Source organism: Perca flavescens, chromosome 8 (genome assembly GCF_004354835.1).
Source record: "Perca flavescens isolate YP-PL-M2 chromosome 8, PFLA_1.0, whole genome shotgun sequence".
Classification (NCBI taxonomy): domain Eukaryota; kingdom Metazoa; phylum Chordata; class Actinopteri; order Perciformes; family Percidae; genus Perca; species Perca flavescens.
Genome location: NC_041338.1, coordinates 30668282 through 30687722, shown reverse-complemented (window position 1 = coordinate 30687722; position 19441 = coordinate 30668282). Strand labels below are relative to the sequence as shown.

At 40.6% G+C, this 19441-nt stretch overlaps 1 protein-coding gene across 2 annotated transcripts; it reads left to right on the top strand.

The window, feature by feature from the left end:
• Positions 1 to 14187: 14187 nt before the first annotated feature.
• Positions 14188 to 19336, top strand: LOC114560616 (calcitonin-1). 2 transcript variants are annotated; one of them, XM_028586114.1, is made up of 4 exons: positions 14188 to 14262; positions 16766 to 16857; positions 17973 to 18107; positions 18987 to 19336. In XM_028586114.1, the coding sequence occupies exons 2-4, from the start codon at positions 16772 to 16774 to the stop codon at positions 19174 to 19176; spliced, it is 411 nt and encodes a 136-aa protein (XP_028441915.1). In that variant the 5' UTR covers positions 14188 to 14262; positions 16766 to 16771; the 3' UTR covers positions 19177 to 19336. The 2 variants fall into 2 exon arrangements, with proteins under 2 accessions (XP_028441915.1, XP_028441916.1); XM_028586115.1 differs by lacking the exon at positions 14188 to 14262 and adding an exon at positions 14476 to 14642.
• The last annotated feature ends 105 nt before the right edge of the window (positions 19337 to 19441 follow it).

Here is a 19441-nt window from a genome sequence, read left to right as displayed (position 1 = left end):
TTTCGTAATTTTTTTATATTCTACGTATTTCTATTTGCAGCTCAGACGATTACAGCTGTGCAGATCTAAGACTATATGGTAAACTATGTGTCCATGGCTATTTTTAGCCACACTAACGACATGGCTCTAGAGATGGTACGGTAATGTCCGTCATTTGTCCGTCAGTCCTTTCGGCCCAACACTTTTGTTCAGGTTGAAATATCTCGACAAATGCTGGATTGATTGCCAGGAAATTTCAGACATTTATCGTCAGAGGATATTAATGACTGATAATTCTTGACCACTATTTCAGCTTTTCCAAGGCAGTTTAGTAATCGTCTAAAACTATAGACCAATTTCTCATCACCCACAGCTGTATTTATGCCTATATTGGTCTGTTATATGGTGCCATTAGTATTCTAACATGCTGAACGTGATATGATAACGCAAGTATAAAAATACATAAGTGTATAGGGATAAGGTGTAAGTACAGGATAACAAGCTAACATGCTAAATGTCAGCGTCTTAACATCTAGTTGGTGTGAACTATTTGTTGTGTTATCATATTAAAATTCAGCTCAAACTACAGATAGGTACAGCGTATAGACTGTAAAGTTAAAACAAGTCTTGAAAGATTATTATTATTTTATTTAACATTTACTATTTTTTTAGCATTTAGCTCATATAACATTGTCAGACTCACAATGGACAGTTTAAAGCAGAAGCAGAGATATCGTCTTTTTTATTCCACACATTCTTCTTCCATGTGGAACTCAACAGGCAACAGTTTTGGGTGTGTTAGTTGTGCTAGTATGGCTAATGTAACTTAGAGACACTATAGCCTAAAGCAGAGAGATAAGGAGTAGCTACAGAGATCTGGTGAGCTCACTTCTTTCTAACTCACACACCCCCACATTATCTTTCTTTTTTAAACTTGTAGTCTTCAGCCCCAACCAATGCTGACTCAAGTGACATCCCCCCAATTTATCAGACTTCACGCAGCTCCCTCTGGAGCCGCAAAAGGCTACATACAACCTCTTAATAAATGTAGTACTCCCCAACACCTGTAAACAGACTTTGACGTGTAATCAATATAAAGATGAGCCTGACAGTTTGATCCTAAATGGTCACCATACAGAGAATAAAGTCGTTAAATAACATGGCCTTTCATCTGGTTCCACATTATTTTTGCATCACTTATGGAAATGATCTGCAATTGCAAAGTTGTCCCTAATTTTCATCCATCTAATACTTAAAAAGAGTTATTAGTAACTTAAGTAGTAAGTACATTTTTGGGGTTTCAACTCTTGATTTAATTGAGGCAAAATAACACACAACTTAGACTTAATCTGAGCTGTATACATGACAAAATAACATATATGTTCATTTAATTATAATATAACTAGACTGAGAATGTTTCTCTTCATCATTTTGGGCAGCAGGAAAATACAGTAAAGTAAAGAGGTTTGACTTTTGATGATAACACAGCCTCAACTAATTTGAAATCTAATGCACCAGAACCAGTTGTTCATTTGTCATCCCTTGTCAGTGTCAATGCAGAAACATCTGATGATGCCAAGCCTACAGAACGGAGACATCCAATCATTACTTTGGCTCTCCGGCAAACATTTAAGCATTAACTGCATTTGCTCATCTAGCACTGCAGTTTTGGAATAAAACTAATGTGAGTAGTCACTTTTGGAGATGAGAGCATGGTCTTCTGTCAGATAGCATTACACTGATCTGTTTAATATTATTATTGGATGGCAGCAAAAAAAAAAAAAATTGACACCACAATTCAGCTCAAACCTCATGATTGATTGGCATGGGCGTCAGAAGCAAAAAAAAAAAAAAAGTGGGGGGGTCCTCCCTTGCTGGTCAGTGAAGATTACCATACAGTAGCAGCTTGACTTCAATATAAACACATAGCACGGGTACAAGCTTCTCTCATTGAACATGATTCAAAGAGCTGTTGGCAATTTGCAATTTTAACACTTTCCTTGAAATTAAAGTAGCATCAATAACTTTAAATAGCAGCACAAATACATCAGAACATATGCTAACACTGAGATTAGGAAAACAATCTAAAATGTAGCCCAGCCAATGGATCACAGCTTTTTCAATAACCATGTAACACCAAGCATCCACTGTACTACAATGTACCTGTAAATTAATTATTTAAAAAAAAAAATAAAAAATAGTTTTTGGACACTGTTTTTTAACAGTTGAATCCAACTTCTTCATGTATATGAATAAAGCAACCTGTTACATTAATAATTCCATATATATATTTATTTATATATATATATATATATATATATATATATATATATATATATATATATATATATATATGTACGTAGTAGTCACATGTCTGTTTACTTTCGGCTTTGTTGTCCTGTTTTTGTTATGTCTGTTTCTGTGCCAGTACATTGAGAGTGACAAAAAACAAAGTCAGTCAAATTCCTTTGTATGCGCACTTACTTGGCCCATAAAGTCTTTAATATAGCCTAGATATTAGATTATTACATAATAATATTGCTTAAATAAACAATTTGGAGATTTAAGTGGACACAGATTTTCTTTTTCACATTTTAATATCTAAGTACATCTATGTATTTATTGTCTTAATAGTAAAAAAAAAACTAACAATTTGACATTTACACAAAAAATTAAGGTGAATTAATAGCAATATACAGAGACTTATACAAGATATGTACAAAATTGAAGAGATGCAGAATTGCTTGAGTAGAAACATAACATGCTGTCTAACAGACAACTTGGGACAGCCAGACAGCAAATAGGTTTAACTAATTTGCTAAATTGAAATATCCTCCGGCTTTAAAATTCATGTGATGTGACTATTCTGTGCTTGAATGTCAGATTTATATGAAAGCTTATAGTTTAGTATCACATGTGTGACTGATCTACATGATTACAGGCTGATATAAAAAGCCAATGGTTTATTTGGGAGAGCCATTGCTATGTGATCATGTCATCAGCTTTGATGGTGTGTTTTATCCTGATATTACCTAAGTATGTATTGTTGGTTACAGTGGAGCATGCATGACCGCAAATGAGGACAGGGAGATCTGCCAATCAATACTTACGAAGATGAAGAAGTCCAGCCCACAGAGGAAGTCTAGTTCATAGCAAAAGGTTAGCTCAATTTGATGTTTATGCTATTTGACTCTTCGGAAATCCAATGAAATAATAAAGTCTAGACATATTTGGATTTCTTGAGGGAATCCTTTCTCAGAGCATTAGTATTTAGTATAGAAATTTTTTTTTTCACCAAATGTATTTAACCAGACAAGCTTTCTTTCCCTTCAAGAAGCGATAAACATGTACAATTTATTGAAAAACCTTTTTGGCACCTAATGGGCCAGAGGCACTTTGGTGGCAACGTTTAGGTTTAGGTGGGCGTATGATCAAGTGTTGTTCTGGAGACACCTGGCTGCTCCAGCTAATCTATTCATTAAACCCTCTTAATGGCCTCTTGTGCTTCAGGATCCATCATGTCACAATAATGGCTTTTACGAGTGAAGGGCGCTTTTAACTGCATTTGACTGATTGGAAAAACTGTCCCAGTTCTTGTGGTGGAGAAAAGAAATGCAATGGCTGAACAGACCGTATTCAATTTCATTGCCATGCCGGCTGAACCATTAACTGGTATAGACTCAATTACGTCAACGTGGGCGACATTACAAGGGAAAGAAGAGGTTAATGGGTCAGGAAGTTGACAATTTGAATTTTCCTCTGAAAAGGAGAACAAGGTCTCCAAAGAATGATGAGTACTCTTTGGTGAGACACATGACAAACTTGTCCTAGGCAGCAGAACTTACGAGAACAGATAACAAAGAAAAAAGAAAGAGGCAATGAAAGAAGATGATGATGCCTCAGAAAAAAAAAAAAAAAAGATGGTGAAAGAAAGTGCACTCTGACAAAATTGATTATTTAAGCCTTTGCCGAGATTCACTGTCTAAAAAGACAGTATATTTAGCTTTGGGTAAAATTAAAAGAATTAATATTTTGCCTGTTAATGAAGATTTTCTGTCTTGGTTTCATTGTAAGGTGTGCATCCTTAAGCCATACTAAGAGCCAGAAATTTCCAACTCTCAGCTTTGCTGCAGAGGCAGAAATGATGGCAGATTCTTGGGTCTCGGCCAGGCTTTATAACCGCATAACGTTTAACTTTCTATAAATACCACGGGACACAGTCCAAGTTGATCAAGTGTGATTGAATCTGAAATGACTCCAAAGATGAGAGCCAAGTTTCCTTAAGATACTTCAGAGGAACTGCTTGCCCCTGCCCAGCTTTTTGACAGGGCACCAGCCTGAGTCACTCCACGGTTTCTCAAGGTAAATCAGAGTTATTCAAGCAAAAATAATGGTTGCAATACACAAAATCCCAAGCAGTATTGGTATCTTAAAAGGGCAGTTGAGCTATTTTTGTTGTGTTGAGTGTGATCTGGTTTGTGCACAAAGGGATTTCTGTCCTAAGATATTAGTTTACACGTTGTTTCCATCAAGGGTGTGATCATTGTGTTTTAATTTCAACTGGACACTACACTGGTCTCTGGGAGAGGGGATAGGTAGTTCAACCATTTTACCACTTACATCTTAGTAATTTGTGGAACAATGGGTCCTATAGATTTCAGAAAGAGGTAAGCAAAAGCAGCTTCTCATTTCTAGCCAACGAAATGACAACTATAGCATTAGCTGGTAAATGTAGCTAGGCAGCTGACGTAACCTTAGACTTAATTCAAATTGCCATGAACATTTTCTACCACTTGCTGATATTTAATGTACTATTAATAGATAAAATAATCATCAGATTAATTGATAATGAAAATAATCATTTACTTGCAGCCCTCAGAAACAACATTATTCATGTATTGCATTGTAAAGCTAGTCAGTCGACATATTAAGGAAACATTTAACTGCTATTGGGTTCTAACAACCCTGTTTGGCTGATTAGCTTAAATACTTACTCACATTTTTAAACAGTGTGTTTTTTTAACGTTGAAAGAAAAAAAAAGGCTTTCAGCATAAAGACAAACCGATGTGTTTGACAAATGTAATCGAGCTGTCTTGCGTAACGTTGGCTGGTGTGCGCTGCAAAACAGAGCCGCTAACCTTACCCTAAACTATTAACAATGTGTTTACACAGGCTACACAGTTGCTTGTATGGGATGTGCTAGTAAAAATAATAAACATGGCTTCTTTTTTACGTAACTTGTAGGCCCACATAATGTAGTTAGTCAATGATGTACTCTCTTTGGCCTTGGAAGTAACACTCAGTTACTACTATAGCTAGTTTGCTCGTTAGCTTGACACGTTAACAATGCACATTAAGTTAGTGCAGACAAACTCTCTTTGTTTGCTCTTGTGTTTTGCAATGGCTTAACAGAGACATCATTCTCCAAACTCTTTAAAATATCTCAATTACTTGAATCCAATGCATAATGTTTCAACATGTAGAGAAAGTTTGACTGGCCTGCTGTGACGAGTTACATTTGCTAAACTATGAATGGACAATCACTGTTTGGTAGAGTGGTTCAGGATAACTGATGACTATGTAGATGTCGATTTGTGTTGTATAAGCTTTAGTGTTTCTCTGTAATGTCCCAAAAAAGGATCCAGATTGGAGCTGAGTTGTTTATGCATCAGCGTCTAGTACTGCATGACGTCTTGCCTTATAGTAGGAAATGTGAGTGGATGAAATAAATGATTGAAGGATTCTAATAATGTTTTATATAGTCGAGTTGGCAGGCATAATCGCTGCACAACTCAAATCCAATTCCGCCATATTTCTGCTAGTCAGGTCACTTCATTCATTCTGTTTTAATCATGATAAATGGGAGTCTCAGCGGGCACTTTTTGGAAACACAAACCCACTTTAGTGTTGCTCCGTCAGTCTGCAGCGTTTGTAAGATTGCTGAGAGGTCGGTTTTTTCTGGATGCTCCTTTTTCTTGAATGAATGTGGAGTAGATACAAGCAAGCCCAGCCGTTCAGACAGTGATGCCAGGGTCAGGGGGCTGACATCCCTCCCCACCACTATGTCGAAGGCCTCTGATTGATTCTTTGAGGTTTCAACGACTGAACGTAATCTCCCTAATGCCTGGGCACAAACAACGGAAAATTAGACAGTCCTGCGTGCTCCTTGACATTTTACATGCTTCCTTAACTGATGACCTGTTCCCCTCAGCCACTTGTCCCGCCGGTTTAACTGATAGAACAACATGTTCAAGAGTGTACCTGCTTGAAGCTACATATCCTCCACTCCAACTGCTCCTGCTACTCCCTCCCAGGTGTTTAAACACAGTTGCCCTTCTCGCTGATGTAAAACCACAAAGTGACACCAGTTCCACCACTTGAACTTGCATTTAATCAGGTGGCGTGCCTCCTTTGTGGTGGCAAGCCACTGATTAGATTTGGAGATTGAGAGCCATTACAGGAGGCTGCAGTTGGATAATGACTTAAGTGCTGTTTTGCCTTCCTTTCTCTTCAGGAAGTGATTTATCTGGATGGCCCTGGCCTTAACTGACTGGGAGGTGCCCAATGGTGAGGAGTACCATTCATAGATCATATCACCCTGCTCTGACCCCATCAACACTCACTGTCCTCCCAATGGTGATTTATGCTTTTTGTACATGGAAAAGTATTACAGTATAATACTGGTTATATTCACAGCTTGTGAGATGTGATGTTGCTTTCACTTGTTCTTGTCCTTCACTTAATATGTCCATTGCCTTGTGTCATTTTAGAAATGTGACTGAGCTAAAATGATTATTTGAGTGATAGATCAGTCGATTGGCAGAAAACTAATCAGCAACTATTTTTTCATAATTAATCGTTTTATCCATTTTAAAGCAAAAATTGGGAAACATGCGAAACATTCTCTGGTTTAAGCTTCTCCAATGGGAAGTTCTGATGCTTTACTCTATTTTCTATCATTGTAAATTAAATATATTTAGGTTTTTGATAGTTGGTCGGACAAAACACGACATTTGAAGACTTCACCTTTGACTCGTGAAAATGTAATTTGTTCAAATTAATTTGAATGCAACCCACATATAGCCTAATCCTGAACCTTATGTCGTAAAATGTATGTGTTTTCATTGATTCGTTGTTGTTGCTGCAGCAATTGTATTGTATTCCATTGGATTTTTAAAAGGCAGCAAGCTGTCATTCTGTCCATGTCCATCGGCTACTTAGTGATTTCCTGCATTTCCCAGAATGTCCTTCATCTGGCATGAGCAGTTTCCATGTGTCTGTGTCTCAAAGTATTGAAACCAGTGGTTGTAAATAGTTTTTCCTTTTCTAAGAATTGTGAAAGCACTAATTATTGTGCTTGCACATGCCACTTAAAACACAGTAATACAGCAGAGATCTTATTTATTGATTTCAATATCAATTGATCCAGCTTAACGTTATGTGCTATGTTGTAGCACATAACGTTAGCGTTAGCTGATGCTCGGTGGGTGGGGAACTTTAACGTTATAAGGTTAAAACATTGTTCAAAACGTTCATGAAGTTATTTTAAGTATAATTGTTTTGATCAAGGTAAAGTTAACATTTAACAACACTGGGCTAACCCACGATTACGTTCGCCAGCTAGCGTTAACGTTAGCTATAGATAGAAGACAAATCTAATGCTAATTTAGCCAGCTATCCCACCCTGGTTTTTCTGCCTCACTCCCCACCGCTAAGTGACTTCAGTCGGGATGAAAGGGAACAGCAGCCCTGGGGACACGACACATCCACAGTTAGTTAGCAGCCAGCCACTATTATTAACTTACAGCAAACAGAACCCAGCCAGCACAAACTCAAGCTCTGGGTGATAACGATGCTAATGGCAGTAACAGAAAGTGTTATGTTCCGTCGGGGAAACAGACCATATCGCCGGAGGCATCCAAGTCTGGCTGGCCGCGGTGTTGCGCTGAAATTCTGCCCCCTTTAGTGTTTTGCGGTCTTCTGTACAGTTACGTTTGACCCACATATGGTGACGGTAGGGATAGTCCGAAAGCCACACCCGGCAGTCATCCTATGGACGTAGGAAATCGGCCGTATCTCTGGGGGCAGCAGCTTGGCCCAACAAGTTGATCTCAGCTGGGGGAGGCCCGGCTTCAAAGGTTACTGTATTGACTTGATGCTCAAAAGTTATTTCAGAAACTGAGGGGGAAACTTTGGAAGAGTCAGGACTGCCTGTGCATCTCCCTGGGGTGAAAATGACCCACGCTGAAAACATGAGCACATATAAGACATCCCTCCCCACCACTATGTCGAAGGCCTCTGATTGATTCTTTGAGGTTTCAACGACTGAACGTAATCTCCCTAATGCCTGGGCACAAACAACGGAAAATGAGACAGTCCTGCGTGCTCCTTGACATTTTACATGCTTCCTTAACTGATGACCTGTCCCCCTCGGCCACTTGTCCCGCCGGTTTAACTGATAGAACAACATGTTCAAGAGTGTACCCGCTTGAAGCTACATATCCTCCACTCCAACTGCTCCTGCTACTCCCTCCCAGGTGTTTAAACACAGTTGCCCTTCTCGCTGACGTAAAACCACAAAGTGACACCAGTTCCACCACTTGAACTTGCATTTAATCAGGTGGCGTGCCTCCTTTGTGGTGGCAAGCCACTGATTAGATTTGGAGATTGAGAGCCATTACAGGAGGCTGCAGTTGGATAACAACTTAAGTGCTGTTTTGCCTTCCTTTCTCTTCAGGAAGTGATTTATCTGGATGGGCCTGGCCTTAACTGACTGGGAGGTGCCCAATGGTGAGGAGTACCATTCATAGATCATATCACCCTGCTCTGACCCCATCAACACTCACTGTCCTCCCAATGGTGATTTATGCTTTCTGTACATGGAAAAGTATTACAGTATAATACTGGTTATATTCACAGCTTGTGAGATGTGATGTTGCTTTCACTTGTTCTTGTCCTTCACTTAATATGTCCATTGCCTTGTGTCATTTTAGAAATGTGATTGAGCTAAAATGATTATTTGAGTGATAGATCAGTCGATTGGCAGAAAACTAATCAGCAACTATTTTTTCATAATTAATCGTTTTATCCATTTTAAAGCAAAAATTGGGAAAAATGCGAAACATTCTCTGGTTTAAGCTTCTCCAATGGGAAGTTCTGATGCTTTACTCTATTTTCTATCATTGTAAATTAAATATATTTAGGTTTTTGATAGTTGGTCGGACAAAACATGACATTTGAAGACTTCACCTTTGACTCGTGAAAATGTAATTTGTTCGAATTAATTTGAATGCAACCCACATATAGCCTAATTCTGAACCTTATGTCATAAAATGTATGTGTTTTCATTGATTCGTTGTTGTTGCTGCAGCAATTGTATTGTATTCCATTGGATTTTTAAAAGGCAGCAAGCAGTCATTCTCCATGATTTTTCAATCTAAAGTGTAGAATAGAAAATGTTCCCACACATAACTTCTTGCTTGTTTTCTCCATTTTGCTTTAACGAAGAGAACAACAATTGCGTAATTTGCTGGGGGCAACAAAAGGGGCATGCAATAGATCAAATTAACAGCACACTGCCTGGTTAATTGGGTCAGATAATTACAAATAAAATCTTTAATTTTTCAAAACGGAAGGATCAAAGGATGTAGTGATTCACAAGCTATGAAGTGTCATGTAGAATAATCACAGTGTGACAGCAAAAAGCATCATCAACAGTATTAAAGTCAGTCATCCATGTCCATCGGCTACTTAGTGATTTCCTGCATTTCCCAGAATGTCCTTCATCTGGCATGAGCAGTTTCCATGTGTCTGTGTCTCAAAGTATTGAAACCAGTGGTTGTAAATAGTTTTTCCTTTTCTAAGAATTGTGAAAGCACTAATTATTGTGGTTTAATCGTTAATCGCTTTGCAAGTTATTGAAAGTGAAACAAATATCCACTGAAGATCCAATATCAACCTAACACTAACTGTTTTGTGTAGGTGGAGAGCGAGAGCTATAACAGCAACTGTCAGCTGAGAAACACAGTGTTGTGCCCCTTCTACAAACACAACGTGTATTGTTGCTTCATTTCATAAAGGAATATTAAGTCCTAATAATCCATTACATTACGGGGAGTGTCACTCATTGTTCGGCTGGTCAAACAAAAACAATATAATGTTCATATGTCCACCACCATGTTGCGATTGGTGGAAGAAGTACTTTAAGTTTACTTAAAGGTACAATGTGTAACATTTCTGCATTAAAATGTCTAAAAACGACTATACCTATGTTATGTACTGTATTATATTAAGTTGTGTACTTACACTATCCCAAATGTTTCCAACAACGTTCAAACCCAGAGAAATCTGTTATTTTATTTTAATGACACAGATGTTTCATTTCATTTGGGCACCTAGATGATACGTTCGAGAGGGCCTTGACCAACTGCCACTTTGCTTGTTTGAAAGCCATGATGCCTCTCTCTCATGGGTGGACCAAATTCTCTGGGCGGCAAAGCAGAGAAAGGGGAGGTAACCTTGCTCCTTATGACCTCATAAGGAGGAGATTCCAGATTGGTCCATCTGAGCTTTCATTTTCTCAAAGGCAGAGCAGGATACCCAGAGCTCGGTTTACACCTATCACCATTTTTAGCCACTGGGGGACCATAGGCAGGCTGGGGAAACGCATATTAATGTTAAAAAACCTCATAAGGTGAAATTTTCATGCCATTCAACTCTCTTCAACTTCAACTTTCATTCACACAGCATCATTTTGTCACACGCAGTCATCCTATTGACGTCGGAAATCGGCCGCTATCTCTGGGGGCAGCAGCTCGGCCCAACAAGTTGATCTCAGCTGGGGGAGGCCCGGCTTAAAAGGTTACTGTATTGACTTGATGCTCAAAAGTTATTTCAGGAACTGAGGGGGAAACTTTGGAGGAGTCAGGACTGCCTGTGCATCTCCCTGGGGTGAAAATGACCCACGCTGAAAACATGAGCACATATAAGAAGCACGCACGTACGGTATAGATATACTCACCCACACACAGGAATACAATATATAGATCCACAGACGCACACAGAGATGTGCTCACACGTGACACACTGTCTGGTGAAAGGTAAGAAAAGGCACCAAGAAAGACTATTGGATTTTTTAACTGCGTCTAACTGCGTGTCAGTCACTGCTTGTGCACACACATTCATTCTCCCTTGTGGGGGGAGGGGCTTAGGAGACCGTTTTGGGCTTTAGCGGAAAGGGTGGAGGGACTGAGACGTTGTCGATGTTCCAATTTGTTGGCTAACTCCTGGATCTTCGCAATCCTACCTACAGCACCTTTAAAACTGAATTCTTAATTGACAGAGATATGCTCTTTTGTTTTCTCTCTCTGCAACATACTCTTCTATGGACACACATACTTAATGGTTTTCTTCAGCTTCAACGTCTCTTTTATTCAAAAGCATTAGAATGTAAGTAATGTAATAAGACTGGTTGGTTTTTCGTATAGTTGCCAGTCTATTAAGTACACTTAGCTAAAACTAATGCAGCCTAAAAAAATCCTTCTTTCATGAGTGAATGTTTGTCCTGCTGCATCCTGCTACGTCCTGCTATGCTCTGCTGTGCCATGCTACATCCTGTAACGCCCTGCAGTGCCCTACAGTGCCCTAACCTAGTGTTAATTTCGTCAGACGAGACGAGACTAAATATGTTCGTCAACAACCTTTTTTTCCATGACTAAGACGAGACGATGACGAGACTGCACCGATGTCCAAAAACGCTGACTAAGACTAAATTAACATGCATTATTGTTGACGAAAAAAGACAAGACTAAAATGTTTTGCATAAAATAAAAACTAAGATAAAATCGTCTCTACTTTTTCATCATGAGATAGAACAACTTTATCTAACTAGGCTCGGCTGCGGCTCATCTAAAGATTCGGCGTCTCCCCTTTTTTCCGTCTAGCCGTCACACATCCAGGTAGCGATGTGGCCCAGGCGGGGGAGGGAGGAAGCCCGGTTCAGCCTGCTGCAGAAGCTGCTAGAGCACGTGGCAAGGGAAGGAGACAGGCTTAGCCTGCTGGTGAAGCCACTCTTAAACAGCTTGCAGAACGGCCGGAGAAATGTATGCAACTGCTGGCAACAAAACAACGTGCTGTAGAGCCCGGGAGCCCTGGCGCTTCTCTAACACGTGTCTGTGTGCGAATGTATTTGCATGAAGAAATAGGCTTGATATAAAACCAGACGCGTTTAACAAAGTTGCATTCAACAAAAATCATTCAACAAGTGTATTATGTCAGGTAACTATGACATTTAACCAATATTTGAGATGTGTGAAACACTATTTGACTGAAATGTTTATCAGAAAAAAATCTCAGAAATAATTTATTTAAAAAAAGACTAAAATGTTTTGACTAAATCTTGACTAAGATACCTTGAGTTCTCTTTTGGCTAAAACTAGACTAAAATGACAAGACTTTTAGTCGACTAAAACTTGACTAACAAAAAAAGATATGTGAATGACTAAATATGACTAAAACTAACAAGGACATTTGGCACAAGACTAAATTAAAAATAGGTGACAAAATAAACACTACCCACAGCTATGCTCTGCTTTGCCCTGCTACATCCTGTAACGCCCTGCAGTGCCCTGCTATGCCATGAACTACTATGACTACTATTTCTAGTCACTGTTCCATTATCTTTATTGTGACTACTATTGCCAATGTTCATCACACCCCCAACCGGCACCGTCAGACACCGCCTACCAAGAGCCTGGGTCTGTCCCAGGTTTCTTCCTAAAAGGAGTTTTTCCTCGCCACTGCAACTAAATGCTTGCTCTTGGGGGAATTACTGGAATTGTTGGGTCTTTGTAAATTATAGAGTGTGGCCTAGACCTACTCTATCTGTAAAGTGTCTTGAGATAACTCTTGTTATGATTTGATACTATAAATCAAATTGAATTGAAATTGAATTTGTGTTGAAAATGTTTTAGAGAGGTGTTGATCCAACTGTATGATCATTGTATCATTTTGGTGGTTGTAGTTTGTGGTGCTGTTTACTGCATTGCATTATACGAGTGTTTCTGTTATTTAATCTACCCAAATTGATTATTCATGAATAGGGTGGAAAAAATAATAGAATTATAGATGCGACGTTGAACTCTTTAATATCAGGGCAACAGGGAAGGCAAGGCAGCAGATTTATTGAGAGATAGTCTCTAGTTCACAGTAGTCATGGAAGTAGTCTCGCTTTGCCAGACCCTCCTCCAAAGTGCGCTGAAGGAGGCTCTGGCTGCTCCATGTAGCATTCGGGGATGGGAGGAAAACTTGTTCTGGTTTAATGGCATTTCTTTAAAACCAATCAGAATTGTCATGGGCGGCACTAAACACCGCACAGAGCCGCTGCAAAATAGTCGTGTGAGAGAAAACTCCGATTGGATTGACAGTCTAGCTAGTTGTCTCAATTTACCCTGCAGATATCTCAGGAGCAGTCAACAACAGTCGTCATAAATCCACTGAATTTAAAATTCCAACACAAAGAAAGCAGAAGGAATCGGAAAATACATGCATCTGGCCGAATTTCCTGCAGCACTGGAGCAATCCCAGAAGTGTAACGTCAAGGATATAGACTATCAGTGAAGCAACCCATTCATGTCAATTTCATTTATAATATAGCGCCAACATGTAGTGACTTTACAATCTGTACAGCATATAACACCCTATATCCTTAAAAATGGAAAAAAAAAAACTTTAATGGAGAAAAAATGACAGAAGCCTCAATAAGAACAACATAGGAAGGATCCCTCTTCCAGGACGGACAGACATGCACTAGATGTGTGTTCAGATCTCAGTACTTCATAGTCTGCCATGACCCATTGGTGCAGCCTGGCATTAAAACAGCGGTAACACTTTACAATAATGTACACAAAAAAATAGGTAGTTAATGATTAGTTACTGTTTTTGAAAGGGTAGTTACCCTTTTTCAGAAGGGTAATGAATGATTAGTTACCCTTTTTCAAAAGGGTAGTTACCCTTCTGAAAAAGGGTAACTACACTTTAATTGTAAAGTGTAAACAGCTCAAAGTTTTGGATGAAAGGTCAGAAGCCGATATGAGAACTTAAGATAAATTTGTATTTAATAAAAAAAAATTAGTGGTCTTCTGGTATTTTACAAATTGTCCAGCACTGTGTAATACGTTAGGCAGCAGAGTGGACATACAGGTGGAAAGTAGTGATGTAGATTCTTAGATGTGGCTTGAGACCCAGCAGCTGTCTATTCTGCAGTGATTTAGCATCTGACATGGGTAAGCTTTGTGGCTCAATAGCACTAAAAGGCTCATCCTGTCTAATGGGGTTCCTCTATGACGCAGACAAGGGGAGGCAACCCCTCCCTTTCTTTTACTCTGACATATAATCCAAAACACACACACACACACACACACACACACACACACACACACACACACACACACACGTGCACACACACACACACACACGCCGTCCTGCGCACTAATGAAAAGGAAGGGAATTGAGACGATGGTGCACGACAAACAGTTGTGTAATTGCTTTTGAGAAACGGCTCTTGTCGGAGGCTGTCATCGATTTGTCTTTGCCGAGGACAACTCGTTTACTCAGTGTGTGGGAGGAGGCCTGGTCGGCAGTGATCATTACTGGACTGACTGTGGTATCACTTTTATTAACTCAATGTGGTTTGATGTTTCACTGTGGGTGGGGGGATGGGGTGGCGGGGGGTTGTCATACTTCATACTGTAGTTGCTGTGAGACAAGAAAAAAAAAAATACACACTTAAAGTTGGAGAAGATAGAAATTGCACAATGCTTCGTAGTTTGAAAGTAGTTTATTAGGTACTCAGAGCAGAGTTGGCCCATATGGTTTGGTACATGATATGTAAAGTGCCATGAGTGGTGAATCATCATAATGGCCCAAATCAAATCAAAGGATTATGTAAGAATATTGTGTGTTAGATGGTCTATACTAAGCTGAAACACTGTGGGTGTAGTGCTGGAGTTGGTGCTATCCAAACAGTGTTATGAATGAAGAGCCCGGAGTGCGTCACTGTGTAGTGTACATCCCTCCCCAGCAGATGGCCCCGCCTGCAAGTGCTTAGTTTGGATGGGGTGGTGGTGGTGGTGGTGTTGGGGGTGGGGGCGGTGGGGGGTTATCGATTTGGCATTTGAGATATAGCATGCAATGTAACATTTTTGGAAGGTTCTTAAAATATTTATTGCTGGTGATGCTTCTCCACGAACACCAGTTTGCTTTGCCTCCTATTTAATTAATGACATCCATGCAAATTGGGGATAGCAAATGGTCCAAATGACTGAAGGATTTTGTGAATGGAGCACTTACTGACTGAGGAATGACGTCAGCGCAAAGCCATGTCCCTTATTAGTGAGCCAGGACTGAGGGGAGGCGTCCCATTGGCTCGCCATAGCATCAGAGCGACGTGATTGGATGCCGGCGGATAATTAAACACCTACACAGTCAATGCACAAATCCAAGTGGTGGGATATATAGGCTGGTGCGTTGGCGCTGCATGCAACAGAATCAAGAGTTGTTCTGCAAGTTGAGAGAAAGTCAACTTATTGTGTTTTCCATAGAGATACATAGTGATATATATTTATATTTTTTTTGCTGGGTGATTATCACTGAAGGTAAGTGTTGACTTTTATTGGTGGGCTATTTGTTGGAACTATAAATGTACCTGATAAGCTGTTTGCATTTGTGTGTGGATCAGAGGGGATATGGACACAGAGTCACTGCGTTAGACTGTGGTGACGTGACTGGGTTTGTAATGGGATTGGAGCGTGGTCACTGGGGTCACCAGCATCGCCACCATCACCCGTTTGTTTGAGGGTCCAGTCTGCTACTTAAAGGCCAAAGACCGACAGAGAGAGAGAGAGAGAGAGAAATGGGAAGAAAAGGGAAGAAAGACAGAAAGAACGGGACTAAAGTGAAGAACAGCAAGTGAAAGAGGAAAAGGAAAGAAGAGATGGACAGGTGGAATGAGGTTTGAGTGTGTGTGTGTGTGTGTGTGTGTGTGTGTGTGTGTGTGTGTGTGTGAGAGAGAGAGAGAGAGAGAGAGAGAGAGAGAGAGAGAGAGACTGTGCTGGCAACTCATTACACTAATGCACTGGTCCCTTAGGGAGTTGGCAAGCTTGGAGTCCCCCCCTCCTTCCTTCCCTTTTCACCCCTCCTCTTCCAGCGCTAGCAAGAGTGCTACATGCCTTGCACAGTCTAGGACCCCAAACCTGCCCTACACACACACACACACACACACACACACACACACACACACACACACACACTCCCACAGGCATGTCTCACACCACGTGACCTGCAGCACACTAAATGAGAGAACTACCTGTCCTGTGCTTTTGGCTGAATGTTTTGGAGGAACAGTGTGTTTTGCAGAAGAAGAGTAGAGGGGATCATTATGAGGCTCACTTTTGAAGGGGTGTTGTGTTAGGTAAAAGTAAAAGCAAGGATGTGCAGCAGGAGACCAGAGCTAAGTAGTGGCAAGCTGATATGTGAGTAGAGCTGAGCTCATCTCTCTGGGAAGTGACAGGAAGCCCGTTTTCTTGTTGCAACTTCTTCCCAAAGCACCAGAGGATCAGGCACTAGCAGGTTTTTTTTTTTTTTTTTTTTTTTTTTTTCCAGATATATGTTGTTTTTTGCTTTGTAGATTCTTAGGTGACTTGAAAACTTATTTTAGCGGTGCGTGAGTGTTAACGGCAGCCGTCTTGTGCACAAGGAGCTGATGGGGGTGTCTTTCTTGCTGTGTAGGGGACCATGGTTATGTTGAAGATCTCTGCTTTCCTCGTTGCCTACGCCCTGGTCATTTGCCAGATGTACTGCTCACAAGCCGCCCCTGCCAGGTGAGACCCTCATCATTCATCATTTTACACTTCATCTCCCAGCTGACATGCATTTTATAGCTACTTGAAATATGTGGAAAAAGTAGACGGACCTAAAATCCACAGTTGTCAGAATCACACGCAACCAGTGTTAAGGAGAGGAGGGTTGATGGAAGAAAAAATTACACCTAAAAAAATTTTTTGTAAATACTTTTCACTGAGGCAATCAGGTAGAGTTTGTCTTCTTTAAAAATGCATATAACAAAATGTATAATATATTGTCAGTACTGCTAGAAAAATATGTATGGAAGAGGATGTGTATGTGGGACAGATTGACTGAAAGACATCCCAAGATAGTGTGTAATAATGTGGACGCGCACACATTTTAAATAAATATGTTCTGGTTTATCTTAATTTATGATCACTTTATGTCACTTATAAAAAAAAATATAAATAAAAATATAAAAATATAAATATGTCTGTAACCACATACTTTTATGAGAAAAAAGAATGTAGATCCCATATATTCCATTTCCGAATCATTGAAGTTTGTGTATACCTCTAATCCAATTGGATGAATTCAATCATGAAATCATGAATCACTCTCAGTGTTAAAAAGATAATAATGGAAAGAGAAAAGAACCAACACAAGTGAAACAAGACGGGGAAAAAGGTGTAATTTACTTCAAGGGGAGAAAAATGAGATCTATATATTTATATGAAGCCCCATTCAAGCCACTCCCCGCACTGTTCCCATGAAGCTATCGATTTTGTAATAAATCTCAAGCCAGTTACACATCAGCCCCTCTCTCAGATGGGGCACTTTCCGCAGATTGTTTCCCCGCGTTGGCTGGGGGCCCTCCAACTCAGACGTCATCCCCCGCCCCCACCCAGAGTTGGTGACGTCCCAGCAAACCCCTCCCACCCCTCCCTCATCCCCTCCTGACCCCTTCCTATCCATTCAGCCACTCCACCACCGCCCTACCCAACCCTTACACCCCACACACATCCTCACCCCTCCTTTTAACTGCAGGTGATAATTCTAGTGAAGGATTTAATGCTTAATCTCAATGCCTTTCCTCCCCCAACCCCCCTGATCCCTAAACCTTCTCACCCTGCTCATCCCTTCGCCGTAGACCGGGTTTAGAGTCCATGTCAGACCGAGTCACGCTCACGGACTACGAGGCGCGAAGGTTACTCAACGCCATCGTCAAGGAGTTTGTGCAGATGACGGCGGAGGAGCTGGAGCAGCAGGCAACTGAAGGAAACAGGTACACAGATGACAAACAGATGACTCCTCTTTGCTTCAACCCCCTTTTTCCCTTTTTTTTTTTTTTTTTTTTTAAAGCAGTTGAAATGTCCTCCCTGAGCAGAAAAAGCTGCTGAAAGATTAGACTTGTATGACTGAATGGAAAGTTAAACGGTGAAATTAAAAGGTAAAAGGGACAGCTCTTCTTTGGGCTACCATGTTGGACTTTGTGTATCTTTTTAGGGATCGTATCATATTCTGGTTTCACTTTTACACCACTGAAGATACAATTTTCTAGCGCCCCACTTGGGTTCAATCAGGCGTAGAGGTATGTACTTCTTAGCTGACCAAAAGAGAGAAAAACTGATTGTTTCCAAGAAAAGATGTTAATACACAAAACAAAAACCCCTACTCTCTGTCATGACCCTGCTCCCGCATGGATGAGTTTGATTTTGACTTTGTTTGAACAGACTACTATTTCCAGCCTGCCTGCCGGGCATGTGGACAGTGTATGCCTAACGGAACGAATAAGTGTGCATGATGTCAATTAAGTGGAGTTGCATGACAGTGGGAAGCGACTGGTTTCTGTTTGTTCTGTGGGTGTAAAAGATGTGACAGGAGGGGAATGACTGGGGTGTGGGTGGAGGTTTGGTGCATGAGGGGATGGAAGACAGGTTCTTTGAATGGTGGGGAAGCATGATGCCATAGGGGGGTGGTGTATTTCTTTTTTAATATACTTTTGTATACCTGCGATGGCATGAGAAAGAAATGCATGTGAGAGAAACGGCGTGTGAATGGAAGGAAAAAGAAAGACAGAGATGAAGAAAGTGTTACCTGCATGTTGTCCCATGCCTATGAGCCTGTTCTCTGCATGTGTTTTTGTGTGTCCCCTCCCCGACAGCATGGACAGGCCCCTAACCAAGCGGTGCTCCAACCTCAGCACCTGTGTGTTGGGCAAACTGTCTCAGGATCTGCACAAGTTGCAGACGTTCCCTCGCACGAACGTGGGAGCAGGAACGCCCGGCAAGAAGCGCAGTGCGCCTGAGAGCGACAGCTATGCAAGCTACGGCGAGACGTTTGACAGCATCTAACCCCTCCTCATCCTCCCTCAGCCCCTCTTTTACCTTTACTGCATCTTCCTCCTCCCCTGTCCTATTTCTCTCCTTATCCCACTTTCTTCCTTATTGTTTTTTTGGATGTGCATGCTGATTTTTCCTGCTCGATTGACATGAAAAGAAAATGACTTTTAACTGCAACCAATCTTTTTAGTTGTTCCCCCCCCCCCCACCTCCTTTTCTTTTGGCAGAAAAGTATGTGCCCCTATAATTTTCAGACAATCAGACTTAGTTTTCATAA